This window comes from Giraffa tippelskirchi, chromosome 7 (genome assembly GCF_054371585.1).
Source record: "Giraffa tippelskirchi isolate mGirTip1 chromosome 7, T2T-mGirTip1v1.2.pri, whole genome shotgun sequence".
NCBI lineage: Eukaryota > Metazoa > Chordata > Mammalia > Artiodactyla > Giraffidae > Giraffa > Giraffa tippelskirchi.
The window spans coordinates 139,448,802-139,465,847 of NC_137281.1; the positions used below are offsets into that span (position 1 = coordinate 139,448,802).

At 39.7% G+C, this 17,046-nt stretch overlaps 1 protein-coding gene across 1 annotated transcript; it reads right to left on the bottom strand.

The window, feature by feature from the left end:
- Window positions 1-798: 798 nt before the first annotated feature.
- On the bottom strand, window positions 799-16,976 carry ATP6V1D (ATPase H+ transporting V1 subunit D). The gene is made up of 9 exons (XM_081513432.1): window positions 16,837-16,976; window positions 12,782-12,899; window positions 11,936-12,015; window positions 10,032-10,099; window positions 9,262-9,306; window positions 8,246-8,349; window positions 7,620-7,686; window positions 5,437-5,515; window positions 799-1,509 (listed from the first exon to the last, which is right to left on the bottom strand). The coding sequence occupies exons 1-9, from the start codon at window positions 16,875-16,877 to the stop codon at window positions 1,368-1,370; spliced, it is 744 nt and encodes a 247-aa protein (XP_081369558.1). The 5' UTR covers window positions 16,878-16,976; the 3' UTR covers window positions 799-1,367.
- Between the last annotated feature and the right edge of the window lie 70 nt (window positions 16,977-17,046).

Below are 17,046 nucleotides of genomic sequence, written 5' to 3' on the forward strand. Positions count from 1 at the left end.
TATGTACCTCTTATGGTTGCTGTGATGAAATAATATAAACAAGTTTCTAACTGGCACAACTAAGTTGCTTTGTAGCAGGTGTTAAATGTTCACAAAATTACTTGGTTAATTTAAAATAAGCCAACAGGGGCTTCATGGTAGAGTCCACCTGCAATGCAGGAGACCTGGATTCAACCCCTGGGTTGGGAAGATGCCCTGGAGAAGGGAATGGCTACCTACTCCAGTAGAATTCCTGGAGAATTCCATGGACAGAGGAGCCTGGTCCGTGGAGTCGCAAAGTCGGACATGGCTGAGCGACTAACACATGCTTTTAAAAGCCTAGGCTGTGATACCAGTTGATTTAAACACAATACTATTAAGGCTAGTGTTGTAATTTCATTAACCAAAAACTGCTCCATGGCCAATCATGTCAAAAAACCCCTGGAACTGAGCGCAGGAAAGCCTGAATAATCATGGATGACTCACACCAAATCAAGCTACTAAAAACCTCCGTCACCTGATACAGCCATATTACTCTCAAATGGGAATACGTATTTTTTTCTTAGATTAGCAATAGCAATACCAATAAGCTCTCTTAACTCTCTGGCAATCATGTATTTATCAGTACTCCAAAATTCAACAATCATCTCGGTAAGCTTATAAAAAAACACTGAAATCTGAAGGATGCAGGAAGGCAGGCTCCCACTTCATACACGTCTGTGGAGAAAGCTCTTTTTGAATGCCAATCCCATGTGCCAATCTGAGCATAAGAACACAACTTACTCTTAACAGTAAATTCATTAAAAAAGGAACAACTCATTTTTAAATCATTTTACTGTTTATACCATAGTCACATTTGAATTGGCAGAACTGTTCCCATGACAGACCAGAGACCTGTTATTCAAGGAAAAATAAGTGAAGGTTTTCCTAAAGCTTAAGGAGAGACGTCCCATAGTAACTAACACAAGAATGGCTCTAGCAGTCTCAGACAATGGTGCCAAGGTGTGTGAGCAGGTAGGAATAAAGGGTGCTCCAGAGTAGCTGGCCTACAAATGTGTGTTGGCCTGAGAGCACTGCTGCTTCCTAAAGGGATTTTCTTATGTTTGGTAAGCAGATGACTTGTACTAGATGTATAATTGAAGTAGGGTGACACTTCTGCAGCATAAATTCTACAGGTTTCAGGACAGGTTCTACAAATTTCATTGGTGATTAATTGTTGCTTAATTATGATTCTGCAAAGGTAGATCCCATAAACAGATATCCAGGGAAATTTTACAACAGGTGAAATTCTTAAGCCAAAAAATAAATAGCCACACATAACAAACCTACACGCCATGAATTAAAATGGTGACATGTTAGGCCTTCTGAAAGAACCAGAGCAGGAAAGCTTATTCAAACAGAAGATCTTCATCCTTCTCTTCAGCCAGGAGATTAGCAGGCTCCATCACCTCTCCAGCTGCCCTCCTTTGCTCCAAGTCCTTATCAGACTTTTCCTTGAGAATCTTTTTCTTCTCCTGTATTTTCTTTAACCTGTAAGATAAAGGAGGGAATTTTCTGAACAATGTTTTGGTACTAAGTGGAACTAATTTCTTCTAGTTTTGTAACAAGGATAATAAACACCTCTACAAAGTGAAACAAAATTCTGCCTTTATTAATTTCAATTTTGGTAATATATTTATGACCCTTTTTTTTTCCCTCTAAAAAAAGACTTGATGTTGAACACACTCATGGCTCAGATTCCTGCAGTGCAGTTGGCCTGGGTTCAATCCCTGGGTCGAGAAGATCCCCTGGAGAAGGGGATGGAAACCCACTCCAGTATTCTTACCTGGGAAATCCCATGGACAGAGAAGCCTGGTGGGCTAGTCCATGGGGTCACAAGGAGTTGGATACGATTGAGCAACTAACACTTGAACACACATTGTAAGCTAATACTGATTGCAAAAGCTCCTATCTCAGGGTGAACAAACTTTGATATCCATGTGGTGATATTGAGTATTCAGACATTAAAATTCTGGATCATTCAATTTGGATTACCACAACTCTGCACACCAACTGAAGAACTAAATTTTGATAATGATTATAAATCATAATCAAATGCTACTCAAGGTCCAAGACAGTCGTGGCTTGCCTTCACTTATCTCGCACTTCTCTGAACCTGGCACACTGACCCCTGCATACCACCTATGTGGTATGTATTGTTCCATAAATCAAGGTAAACTGGAAGTGGTCAAATAGGACATGGCAAGAGCGAACATCGAGATTTTAGGAATCAGTAAACTAAAATGGACCAGAATGGGTGAATTTAATTCAGATGACCGTTATATCTACTACTGTGGGCAAGAATCCCTTCGAAGAAATGGGGTAGCCCTCACAGTGAACAAGAGTCTGAAATGCAGTACTTGGGTGCAATCTCAAAAATGACAGAATGATCTCTGTTCATTTCCAAGGAAAACCACTCATTATCACAGTAATCCAAGTCTATTACCCAACAGCTAATGATGAAAAAGCTGAAGATGACCAGTTCTATGAAGACCTACAAGACCTTCTAGAACTAACATCAAAAAAGATGTCCTCTTCATCATAGGGGACAGGAATGCAAAAGTAGGAAGTCAAGAGATACCCGGAGTAACAGGAAAGTTTGGCCTTGGAGTACAGAATGAAGCAGGGCAAAGGCTAATAGAATTTTGCCAAGAGAACGCACTGGTCGTAGCAAACATCCTCTTCCAAAACAAGAGAAGACTCTACACATGGACATCACCAGATGGTCAATACCGAAATCAGATTGATTATAGTCTTTGCAGCTAAAGATGGAGAACCTCTATACAATCAGCAAAAAATAAGACCGGAAGCTGACTGTGACTCAGATCATGAACTCCTTATTGCAAAATTCAGACTTAAACTGAACAAAGTAGGGAAAACCACTAGGCCATTCAGGAATGACCTAAATCAAATCCCTTATGATTATACAGTGGAAGTAACAAACAGATTCAAGGGATTAGATCTGATAGAGTGCCTGAAGAACTATGGACGGAGGTTTGTGACACTGTACAGGAGGCAATGATCAAAATCATCTGCAGAAAAAGAAATGCAAAAAGGCAAAATGGTTGTCTGAAGACGCCTTACGAATAGCTGAGAAGAGAAGTGAAGGCAAAGGAGAAAAGGAAAGATATACCCATCTGAATGCAGAGTTCCAAAGAGTAGCAAGGAGAGATAAGAAAGCCTTCCTAAGTGATCAATGCAAAGAAACAGAGGAAACCAATAGAATGGGGAAGACTAGAGATGTCTTCAAGAAAATTAGTGATACCAAGGGAACATTTCATGCAAAGATGGGCACAATAAAGGACAGAAACCGTATGGACCTAACAGAAGCAGAAGATACTAAGAACAGGTGGCAAGAATACACAGAAGAACTATACAAAAAAGATCTTCATGACCCAGAAAACCATGATGGTGTGATCACTCACCTAGAGCCAGACATCCTGGAATGTGAAGCCAAGTGGGCCTTAGGAAACATCACTACGAACAAAGCTAGTGGAGGTGATGGAGTTCCAGCTGAGCTATTTCAAACCCTAAAAGATGATGTTGTTAAAGTGCTGCACTCAATTTACCAGGAAATCTGGAAACCTCAACAGTGGCTACAGGACTGGAAAAGGTCAGTTTTCATTCCAATCCCAAAGAAAGGCAATGCCAAAGAATGTTCGAACTACCGCACAATTTCACTCATCTCACACGCTAGCAAAGTAATGCTCAAAATTCTCCAAGCTAGGCTTCAACAGTACATGAACCAAGACCTTCCAGATGTTCAAGCTGGATTTAGAAAAGGCAGAAGAACCAGAGATCAAATTGCCAACATACGTTGGATCATAGAAAAAGCAAGAGAATTCCAGAAGGACATCTACTTCTGCTTCACTGACTACAGTAAAGCCTTTGACTGTGCGAATCATTACAAACTGTGGAAAATTCTTAAAGAGATGGGAATACCAGACCACCTTACCTGATTCCTGAGAAATCTGTATGCAGGTCAAGAAGCAACAATTAGAATGGGACGTGGAACAGACTGGTTCCAAATTGGGAAAGGAGTATGTCAAGGCTTCATACTGTCACCCTGCTTATTTAACTCATATGCAGAGTACATCACGCAAAATGCCAGGCTGGATGAAGCACAAGCTGGAATCAAGATTGCTGGGAGAAATATCGATAACCTCAGATATGCAGATGAAACCACCCTTATGGCAGAAAGCGAAGAGGAACTAAAGAGCCTCTTGACGAAAGTGAAAGAGGAGATTTAAGAAGCTGGCTGAAAAAAATCAACATTCAAAAAACAAAAATCATGGCATCCCCCCATCCCATCACTTCATGGCAAATAGATGGGGAAACAATGGAAACAGTGAGAGGCTCTATTTTCTTGGGCTCCAAAATCACTGCAGATGATGACTGCAGCCATGAAATTAAAAGATACTTGCTCCTTGGAAGAAAAGCTGTGACAAACCTAGACAATAGTATTAAAAAGCAGAGACGTTACTTTGCCGACAAAGATCCATCTAGTCAAAGCTATGGTTTTTCCTACAGCCATGTATGGATGTGAGAGCTGGACTACAAAGAAGGCTGAGCGCCGAAGAACTGATGCTTTTGAACTGCGGTGTTGGAAAAGACTCTTGACAGTCCCTTGGACTACAAGGAGATCACACCAGTCAATCCTAAAGAAAATCAGTCCTGAATATTCACTGGAAGGACTGATGCTGAAGCTGAAGCTCCAATACTTTGGCCACCTGATTCGAAGAAATGACTCACTGGAAAAGACCCTGATACTTGGAAATATTGAAGATAGGAGGAGAAGGGGCCGAAAGAGGATGAGATGGTTGGATGGCATCACCGACTCAACAGACGTGTATTTGAGCAAGCTCTGGGAGATGGTGAAGGACAGGGAAGCCTGGCATGCTGCAGTCTGGGTTTGCAAAGAGTTGGACATGACCGAGCAACTGAACAACAGCTTAAAATGTAAGCCTGCAGCCCGCCAGGCTCCTCTGTCCATGGAATTCTCCAGGCAAGAATACTGGAGTGGGTTGCCACACCCTCCTCCAGGGGATCTTTCCAACTCAGGGATCGAACCCAAGTCTCCTGCATTGCAGGCAGATTCTTTACCACTGAGCCACCAGGGAAGCCTCCCATTATGTGGGAGACACCCATATAATCACTTTCATTTGAAAGAATTATCAACGCTACTTCTAGTTTCTCTGAAGGGCCTACATTTTCAGAGACACCACATTTGAGTTATGTGCAAAACTTGGCACAGATTTGTCTCCACAGCCTTTGGCAATATTATCTCTTGCTTCTTAACAGAATAAAACACAAGTTGTGCTAATTCTAAAGAACATAAGCCAACAAGTCCCTCAGCAAATCGAGTCTTTGGAATATGGAAAAACAAAAAATGATCAATAGCTGCCAAGTCCAACAAACCTGTAGAACTCCTCTCGCTCCCTCTCATCCAGCTCTGTGATGATATAAGCAAGGGTACGTTCAATCCGGGGAATGATGACTAGGGTTTAAAAATATATATGCAGTCAGAACTTCAACCCACCCTTTTTTAAATTGCCAGTGCTCATTTGTACAACAGTAACTTAACCATAATGTACATTTAATGCAAAAAACAAAAACAGAAAAGTAAAATGAAGCATAATCCAACCACCCTGGGTTAACTATTATAAATATTTTGGTATATGTCCCTGTGCTGTCTTTTCTATGCACAGGTAACACTGGACCATGATATATACAACACTGAATATACTGAATTTTATGAATATATAACACTGAACCACAAATGTTATTTTAAATATACCAGCAATCTACTGTTAAATGCTGGAACACTGAACAGAGGGAGTACAGTAAGTTGAATTTTGTGTCAGTCATAGGTTCAACTTTACACAGAATTTGTTATTCTGCTTCTAGAATGTGAGCTCCTTGCAAATTGGAACTTACGCATTTTGTTTTGCTTGCAATTCCAGGCATGAGGCTGGCACAAGCAAGCAGTCAGGAAATGTGTTTTGAGTTTTTAAAAAATGAGATAACTTCCTCTTTAACACTAACAGATCCCAAGCAAAATAATTTCCCTGCTGCTCAAAGTTTGCTACTTTCTTACCTTAAATAGACGTTTCTTTAATGAAAACTGAGCCTTTTAAGGAAAAAGTACTTTGGCAACATTAAGGAGTCATAGTTTTAAAATAATGAAATAAGAGAGATGGAGGATAAAGGCATACAATGGGAAAACTTATTTTGAGAAATCAAGGAGATAAGACCTAAGAAAGATTTAAAGATAAATACAGTAAAGTCCTCTACATAAGAACTTTAACATTGTGAACTTTCAAAGATACAAACGTGCGTTCACATGTCCAATCATATAAGTTAGTTCACATGTCTAATGTACGTTGTCACATGCATGCATGTGGTTGTGCTTTTGTGTAATTTACTGTACAGTACTGTAGAGTACAGTAGCACAGCATATTTCAAGCCCAGGATTTCTGGAAGCCAGTGTAAAAGCAGTGATTGCTGTAGCTGGTACAGTACTCCCTAAACATCACTGGATTGTTTTTTTAAGAGTAGACAGAATTCAATCCAGCCAGGAACCTGTGTCATCAACGTCAGGCCTGAGTGGAACTGCAGCTTGCCCTCCACCTGCTACTGCTGACAATCCATCTCCCACCTACCCTCCCTCCTCCAGTTAGTAACTCTTCCTGCCTGTTCACTCAATGCCAGCTGTTGCGCTATACTACTGTATTTTTCAAGGTACTGTGCTGCTGCTGCTGCTGCTGCTAAGTCACTTCAGTCGTGTCCGACTCTGTGCAACCCCATAGACGGTAGCCCACCAGGCTCCCCCGTCCCTGGGATTCTCCAGGCAAGAACACTGGAGTGGGTTGCCATTTCCTTCTCCAATGCATGAAAGTGAAAAGTGAAAGTGAAGTCGCTCAGTCATGTCCGACCCTTAGCGACCCCATGGACTGCAGCCTACCAGGCTTCTCCGTCCATGGGAGTTTCCCGGCAAGAGTACTGGAGTGGGTTGCCATTTCCTTCTCCGCAAGGTACTGTACTGTAAGATTAAAAACGTCTTATTTTTCTGTTTGTTTTTTATGTATTATTTGTGTGAAAAGTATTACCAAGCTATTACAGTACAGTATGATATAGCTGACTGTGTTAATTTGGTGACCCAGGCTAACTCTGTTGGACTTAAAACAAACTGGACTTCAGAAGGCGCTCTTGGAACAGAATTCATTCGTATGGAGGGGACTTACTGTACTTCATGTGTTCAAAAAGATTTATCACTCAGTCACTGGAAAGAACTTACAAAAACATTAGGGCTCTTGAGAAATAGTTTCACCTTTTATTCATGAATAACCAGAAATTAATAGAACATTCTGTAGTTTTTAGTTCACCACTCTCCTCTAACTCTCCCGCAAGTCATACCCATACTTCTATCAAATGATTTATGAACACTTATCTGTACTACTGACTCTCTGCCCTTCTCACTGTGGACAGGGGCAACATCTTAATCAGCAGGCGGTCAGTGCCTGAGTCCTAGCAGGTCTAAGGCAAGGATGGAGGTGGGGACAAAAGGATAAACAAAGAGCTCCAGAGCAGCTTAAACTCACCATGTTCAATAGCATTTACACGCCTGTTGGTTATCTTAATAGCTTCATCCAAAGTAACAAAGGAAGTCTAAAATAAGAGGATAAATTAATAATGTAGGCTCAAAATTTTCTTCCTAATCATACCCTAGCCACTTGCCTTTACTCAGTGCTTGTAGAAAACATTTAGAAACCAAGACTACTACTTCTCAACGTACTTATAAAACAGACTTATGAGATTTCCACAGAGATAACATGACTTTCATTCTTTTAGAATTCATTTACTTCAGACTCACCTGAAGTTATAAAAATGGCAAGAGGAAGAGAATCATACACTAATGACTTAGACACACATTAACTGGCCACAAATGGGAAATAAAGGCCTTCGTGCATAAATCATATAACATATGCATTTAAATCTAGTATTGACTGTTGCTGTTCTCACCTAGTCAAGAGTGAAGCTATACCACTGCACAAACATGATAAAAAGTAGAGACAATGGTGCAGAAGCCCCCATTTCAGAAATCAAAGCATCTCTGGCTTGTTTCACGCAGGCATGGCAACAGTTTAAAGTACTAAGTGCAATATGCTCTGATTCAGGATCTGAATCTCCCCAACGTGACTGTTAGATATTAAACTTCAGGACTTACCTGCAGTGAAGCCAGTTCCACCAGTAGTTCCACTGCTTTGGCATAATTCCTCTTCAGTTTAGCCAACTGTTCCCCACCTCTGGCTAAACCAGTCAGTTCATAACCTAAAAGAACCAGTCAGACAACATTTGCATTTAGAGTGTAATCTTCCCCATAAACTTCCCAAAAGATGGTAAGTCAGAATATACCAAAGACAGAAAACCAAATTTAGCAACCCTATTCAATGCACACACAAAGTACCCATTTCACTTCCCCAAACCATCATGCATGCTGCTATTTGCACACGGTCACTATTCTAACTATAGGGGAAGCTTCTGACCAACCTTCACGTGCTCAGCTTGTAGACTATACTGCCTGATGCCCCAGTACAGTGACAGTCTATTAACAGGTGATGCTCCAGAATGCTTCTTCATTCAAGCTGTACTAAATATTCTATGTGAACCAATTAAATAGGAGGGCTAAAGAAAGAATATTTTTATTTCTATGAGAAAGAGTTGATTACTTTGGAAAGGCTCAACAAATTACCACCTAAAACATGCTGTCAAAGTAGGAAAAGTGGAAACAGTTATAAAAAACTGAGGATGGGCTGGCTATAAAAGTTTAAGAAGATTCAGCATTCAGGTTGTATCACAATGTCTAAGAATTTAAAGAGACCCAAACTGTAAATTATGAACAATGCATTATGGGTATGGTATGCAGAAAGACAACATGGAACTCTAATTAGTGGATTCATACTCAAAGAAAGGTCAAGACTTTATATTCCTAAAATTTGGAAATAACTAAATTTCTAGGTGGAAATAAAGTATTTTAAGCAATGTACAATGTTTTATGACTCCACACAATAACACTTTTTTGATTAACTGATAAACTACTGTCCCAACTGTATCTGATAAGACAGCTTACCAACACTGGAACTACTGAACTCTAGTAAGATCTATCATCGTTGTTCAGAATAAGGTTCATCTAAAGAGAAACTAGAAGAATCCAGAGACACACATAAGAAGTTTCACACTTACTGTCAGTTCCTTCATGATAATGTTCAAATACTGGCAATGTAACACCTGTTAAACAGTAACATATATAGATTTACAAAAACATGTCCTTGAAGTATGGCTTCTTAACAATGGTTTCCTGTTTCTTTTTCAGCAAATATTCAAAAGTCAAGAGATTGCCTGGAATCATAACTTGTTTCAAGGAATGAATTTAGGAACCTGCCTTCTTAAGTGTTCATTCCTATTCCAAAGTCAAGTTATCCTTAGGAAGGAATCTGGTTGTTACAATGTTTGTTTTTTCTTTCAGCTTTGAAATATACTTAATATGTAAAAAGCTACACATATTTAATGTGTACATTCTGATGAGTACAACATATGCATACACCCATGAACACTACCATCACAATCAAGGTGATAAACATATCCATCACTTCCAAAAGATGTGTCCCTTTTCCTATGTGTGTGTTAAGAATACTCAATATGAGATCTACTTTAAGTTTCTAAGTGTAGAACACCAAATTATTAACTATAACTACAGACTGTACAGCAGGTCTCTAGATATATTTATGTTTAATAACTGTTACTTTATATCCACTGAATGACCAGCTCCCCATTTCCCCCACCCCCATCCCCAGGCAACCACCAGTTAACAACAGTTTTACCATGTAAAGCCAATCAACTTTGTCTAAGAAGAAAAGATTAACTGGGCCATTAAGATCTTGCTGTATATATATGGGTTGATTTAAAAATGTTATCTTTTCTCTGCCAAGAGTTTTAAAGGGTTGAAAAGTTACCTGCTACATTATCTTTCTTTGCTCTAATCTTCACTTGGGCCTTATTTACATTTTGGATAACTGTGGTGCTGCAGAAAAAGAAAAGGCCTTGATTTAGTTGCGTCTTTAATAGAATGAGAAGTAAACCAGCAGGGACCTATAAAGTATTTCAACATAAGCAATATTTCACAATTACGTTTTGATGACTGTCTTTTTTCAGAAAAGGAAACGATCACTACTACCAAAGGAGGGCCTCAGAGAGCAAAGTATGAACAATATTCAAACACTAATCATAAGAATACAAAGAATGGTTTTAATGTACATGGACTGCTGAAGTTTTCAATCAGATATGTGGTGCGTGGATGTGACTTTAGGGATTTTCATTCCACTGATGTAATTAGGAGAAGACCTTCCTTCCTTTTGGGTTTGCTATCAAACCTTCCAGGTTTGGCTGAGCAGCAGTTCAGTTCCTTTACCCTGGAGCCTATTTAACTTTCATCAGGCCGCCCCTGACTCCCCATTTGTTACTATCACAAAGTAAAGTGTCTTCCCCATAACCACCCTAAAACATTTTCACATACCACTTACACACTATTTATTCCCTCCCTCTCATAAAAAAGTCAATGCAAATTGTTATCCTACTAATACTGGTGAAAATTAAAGTCTACTAACACACTATTTATTTCCTCCCTCTCATAAAAAAGTCAATGCAAATTGTTATCCTACTAATACTGGTGAAAATTAAAGTCTACTACCTCAAAAGGACTCACACCCCTCCAGCTGTAAGACTGTCCACAGGTAATGTTCCTAGATAACCCAAACTAAGAATGGAGGCACTGTGTTATTGTTAAAGAAGACTAAAATCAAAAACCCTGAAAATATCTTCCACTTCTGCCCCTGAACAGTAATTTGACTTCAGGAAAGGACTGAACTTAAACTAAGAATTATGATGCTCACCTGGTTTACCTCACAGGCTTATGAGGAGAATCAAATGACGTTATCTAAACATATGTAAAGCAGTAACTAAGCCATTTTGTACACTTTGTAAGGCATATATTGACAAATGCCACAAAGTCCATGCTCTTCAAACAACCAATTCCATTCTTAAAAATTTTCCTAAAGAAATGATTCAACAGAAATAAGTATATAAAGATATTCATGGCACCTAATATTCTGAAAATCACCCCAAAGGCCCATCATTATAGGAAAACATTCAAATCATCATACATCTAGAGAAAGATTATGCAGCTGTGTGAAAATGGGGAAATGTTTATGATACAATATTCTGTGTGTGTGCACACAAGCACTTAGTTGCTCTGTCATGTCTGACTCTTCGAGACCCCATGGACTGTGGCCCTCCATGCTCCTCTGTCCATGGGATTTTTTTAGGCAAGAACACTGGAATGGGTTGCCATTTCCTCCTCCCAAGGGATCTTCTCGACCGAGGAATCGAACCCACGTCTCCTGTGTCTCCTGCCTTGCAGGCAGATTTTTTACCTGCTGAGCCATAGGGGAAGCCCTTATTTAGTTTAAAAAAAAAAAAAAAAACTATAAAAATAGAGGAGAAGGGGATGACAGAAGATGAGATGGTTGGATGGCATCACTGACTCAATGGACATGAGTTTGAGAAAACTCAGGGAGACAGTGATTGACAGAGAAGCTTGGTGTGCTGCAGTTCATAGGGTCACAGAGTCGGACATGACTTAAGAGACTGAATGACAACAATAACAATAAAATATTAAGTATCCTGTGCCTGAAGAACTATGTAACAGATAATGTGCATTAAGGTGATGGAAGTATTCTTATTATATCATTTGTCTTTAATGCTTTTATATATATATATATATATATATATTAATTAAAAGTGGCTTTAAATGAAATTTTGAACATGAAGGCACTTTGTTTTTCAAAATATCCCACTTTACCTGAAGTCCCCTGCGGTGAACTTGGCCTCAGCAAGTGAAAAGGCAGCTTCTCTCATCACTTCACCCATCAACATTTTAGTCTGGAAAAGCATAAACCAATAACCGATTCAACCCAAGTTTTTATACAGGGAAAGGTGGTATCATAATCATGTCCCTTTAACAACCATCAGTGTTTCATACCAGGTGTACACGTAAGTATTGATCTAATAACAATAAAATAAATACATCTAATTTTGCTTGAAAGGTCTGATTATGGATACTAACAACATGGAAAAATCATAAGTTTTATAATTAAAATATTATAATAAAGACACTAAAAAACTGAAAACTAAATCTTTACTGAAAGGCCTACCTTATTCCTGAATGGGTCCATGGCAATTTGTTCAAATTACTCTTTTAGATTCACTATACTGCTGTCAAAATCCTAATGGCACAGTGATTCTAAAATAAACCTGGAAGATGTAATGTTTAAGAATACCCAATAATGTCTTTGAAAGAGAAGACAAACTGGGACAGGGGGTTAGAAAGTTACCAGACAGGCCAGAGGAGCAACTGTAAGAACACAAGGGAAAGCGCACTTCAGGCAGAAGGAAGAGCTAATGCAAAGGTCCCAGTGGAGGATGTTAGCAAAAAGCTCCAAATGAGACCAGAGGGACAGGCAAGGGCCAGAACAGATCAAGAGGGGCTTGGGGGCAAGAGTAAAGAGTCTGAATTTGATTTCATGACCTTTCTGAAACTTGTTACATTTATAACAGCATTTTTACTTTTGAAAGAAAAATCTTAACTGCCATGCTCGATTTTCCATAGATACTTCTAAAACACAGTTCTAAGCAAACTTCATTCTACCTCTATTATCTTCTTAAGGATCTGTCGAAATCGAAGAGTTAAGGCATCAGATTTTTTCTTCAGGAGGTTTCGACCTGTCTGTGCTCCTTTTAACCGAGCCTTCATGATGGTCTGTGCCCTATGTAAACAAAGTTAAAGAAATTTAAGATAAAAATACTTCCCTAATATGGTGTTAAAACCCTGCTTTATCTGTTGATGTCACGGGCACAAGAATATACAGCATTTGTGGCTGACAGGCTTAACTGGTTTCTCAATATTGTAGATCTCCACCCTCAGTGTTCCAAAAGTGAGAAGTCTTTTTATCCAAAATAGTAACAATCCTTTAATAAGTATTTAATAAATTAATATTTATTAAATCAGAATAAACATATTTTATAATGTCAGCATTGTTTACTTGATTTGTGAGTTATAACAATATATGCGTTTCCACTAAGGATTTAAAAAGTCTATCCATTAACAGATAGCAAAATTTGAAATGCACTTATCTTCAGGACCAACAACTTCACTTTAAGGGACTCTTGCCACTGACTGACTCCCACATGTACACAAAAACATGTACAAGGTTAAGGATGAGTACCCCAGCCTTATTTGTAATAGCAAAAGGGTGGAAACAAATATCCCACAAATCATGGTTCATCATACAACAGAATTATATGCAGCCAGTAAAAAAAAAAAAAAACAGGAAGGCAGATCCACATGTATTCCCGATATTACACTGTCTTAGTTATGCAAAGTAAGGAATACATGTGCTTATATAGATACAGAGAACAGTTCTAGAAAAGGTCACAGAAACTGGTAACAGTTTCCTTTGATAAATAAGGCATTTACTTTTTAAATGGAAAAGCAGATTTACTCTTTACTACTACACTGTTTATCTTCTGCATATTATACCATAATCATTTCTCACTTTTTCCATTAAAAGTGTGGCACTGAAGTGATCTGATAATCACCAATGAAGACTCTACTACCAATCACTTTATTAATTTGTAAATGACTCTAGGTAACAAATGACACATAAGTAAACACTCCTGAGAAGTGACAAGCCACTGAAGTCTCCCTACCTCATTCCAGTCTTTTCCCATCAGAAACTCCCAAACTGAAGGCAAGAAAGCAACAGCAAAACCCAACATTTCTGTTCTTGCTACCATATGCCAGATAAAATTTAATAATGAGGAAGAAAAAGTAGGTCGTCAGATTCAACAACAGATTGCATGACATACTTAGAATAATTGAAGGGGATATAGTTTCATATGACTGGTGTTATAATCAACTGCAAAATAGTTTTTACTAAACTTTTGGGTAAATTCTTAGATTATGAATCTTCTACCACAGGCCAAAGGTTACTAAGACTATTCTGTAGCTGGAAAGGGCTTTAGACATTATCTTGCAGGACAGGAAAATGAAGCTCAGAAAAGTGAAACAACTTTCCCACAGTCGCTCAGTGAAGAAAAGGCAGAGCAGGAACCTGATCCAGATTTCTGACTCCAGTGATTTAACCAAGGCTCAAACTAAGGCTCAAACCTAAGTCCTTTGTACCCCAACCTGTGCCACACTGTTTCACCTACAGATTATAAACCACCTCAGGTGAACAGTTCTGTCTTTGAAAAACTAGCTATTAGTGGCTGAAATGGCACTGACTAGCCTCATTGGAGGTCTACCCAAGTGAAGCTGGTTCAGTTTCCAGCCTGAGTAGGAGCTATGCACCCCATTGTGTACATTTAACACACCGTGTTGTTGACACTAACCACCAGAATTTGGGTTCAAAGAGTTGAACCAAATTTAAGTCAAATCCTAGTATTGCAGATTGCAGCAAATATACAGTAAAAAGGTGAACTGTTTGTGAATTCATGTTAATTTTAATCTCCTACATTTAATTTCTTTTCTGGTGAAATAGACAAATTTTAATTCTTGAAACTCAAAGAGTGACTTGCCCAAGGGCCTACAGTTAGTATGTAGTAGAACCTCGATGTGACTGATTTCTGCAGACTCCGAATCCTTCATGCCTCTTTTGCTTCCACTCTAAACTTGTTTTTGCTCTCTGGTGCCTAAGTAGGTGACAGCACCATCTTACAGCATAGTACAATAAGGTGAAAGTGTCTGAACATATCGTTAGTGTACTTTCTAACCTAGCTCTTAAAAAACTTCTTTTATAAGTTACAAAGCTGCTCGGCCCTAGAAAAAATGCTTGACCTTCAGCTAGGACGATGACTTTGCTTCCAGCTGAATCAAAGACATCTGACTACATGACAAAGTACCTGCTGATAGGCCATGGGGAAAATATTTAGAGAAGCAGTTACTTCCTGCACCTGATTTTCCTCTTAATCAGCAAGCTGAACATTCTCAAACACCAAATTTTCACCTCCCCAAACCTATCATTCATGTCTAAGCCCAAATAAGCATATTCTCACCTTCTAGTCTTAAAGTAAAAACATCAACAACAACAAAATGTTAACATTCTGACTACTACCAAAGATAAACACAGCCAGACATTAATTAAAGCGGTGAAAACAGACATTATTCAGTAACTACTGACAGCAGCGGAAAGAGCTGAGCTCCTTTCCGTGGTGCACAGGTGATTAGGCATTTTAAAAGGAATAAGTGGACACGATTTAGAGAAGAGAAAAATTCCAAAAGGTTGGGCAATGGAAATGCCATCAGGCCAACTGTGTCTGCTAGCATGCAATTAAGGAGGGGAGGTCAGAGGCACAGCCTAAGGTGTGCCTTTGGCTAGATGAACTTTCTTAGGCCAGCATTTTACCTGGTGCTGGAGTCATCTTAGGAACACAATCTTAGGCTACCAGAAGCCAAGCTAGGGTCTGGTGGTCTCTCAGTGCAGGGGTTTGGATGGAGTCAGAGTCATTAAGTGCTGGGAATTCTACAGTCCTCACAACCCCAGAGTATCCTGATCTTTATCTATTTCGGAAGGCACTGCCTTTCTCCACAACTGACTTGCTTACTACCTAGGGCAAACAGCTATTAGAAAGTCAATAGGTAACATAAAAACCAAACAAAAACCCCTTCATTTCATCAAAAGCTGTAACCACCCAGAAATCTAGGTTTGGGGTTTAAATAGACTCTTATTTTAATCGTCCTCAGATTCTCTGAGAAAAGTCAGGAAGAAGAAAAACAACACAGCATACCCAAAGAGATAGGGCCAAAATCAAAAGATCTACCTGTCAAAGCCAAAACTGATTTTCTGCTCCTCAGTGAAAAAAGAGTAAGAGGAGAACGAGAGGGCAAATAAGAGCAATCTTTATCTTCCACACGTTGTTAGGGCACATTTGAGAAAACGTCAAAATTTTCTCCTGCAGAAGACTTTAGACCAAAAGAGAAAGGAGACCACAACCGAACAGATTCCACGGGCATGGGTTCATTCAAGCAACATTTTTTTGTAGACGATTAACAATCAAGACATCTCTCATCCTGGAGAGTTCCCAGTTCAGTGGTAAATGTACATAAGCTTATATCCACTTTACAATGTGATGGACGATATTAACATAATGAATACTGAATGAGATGCAATGGTGATGGAACAAAATGAGAGCCTCAGAAATTCAGGGATAGCTTCCCACCGCGTGTGACATTTCAGGGGATCTTGCCAAGATGAACCTGACGCCCACGTTAGGGCGATTCAACCCCCCGATCTAGCCTGCTTCACATCGCAGTCAACTTCCCTTCTCAAAGCATTTATCAAACCTCATCGCCTGGTCTGTATCTTCACTGAACTGTGAGCTCTATTCTGGCAGCAATAGCGACAATTCAGTTATATAAATCCACTGCCGGCTCAACAGGGAATGTGGAATGAATGGCTCGATTAATGACTGAAGTCAGCAGACCTCCACAAAAGTCAGCAGCTCGGGCTGGACTCTGTCCAGTCTGGTTCAACTCAGAGCAAAGGAGCTCGTCAGGGAGCCTTGCCCTGGACTCAGGAAGAGACCTGAGAGCTCAGGATCGGCCCAAGAAACAAGGAGCCCCGCCGCAGGTCCAGGGTAATGAAGGGACAGCGGCTCAGGGAGGTGTTCCTGAACACCTGCTCGTTCCATTCTTTTACTTACATTCGCGAGGGAAAGATTTCAATTCGGTCTTTGCCCGACATTCTGAGGATGACTGTTCGGCTCGGGTCCCTGGCCGGGCAACCGTGGCTGCAACAACCCAGCCACAGACTCTTTCTCCACCAGAGTCAGCTGGTTGTCTCACGTGACCCTCTCCCGTTGCTAAGAGGAAGCCAGGCTACGAAGTCTTCACTTCCGCTTCCTGTCGGTACG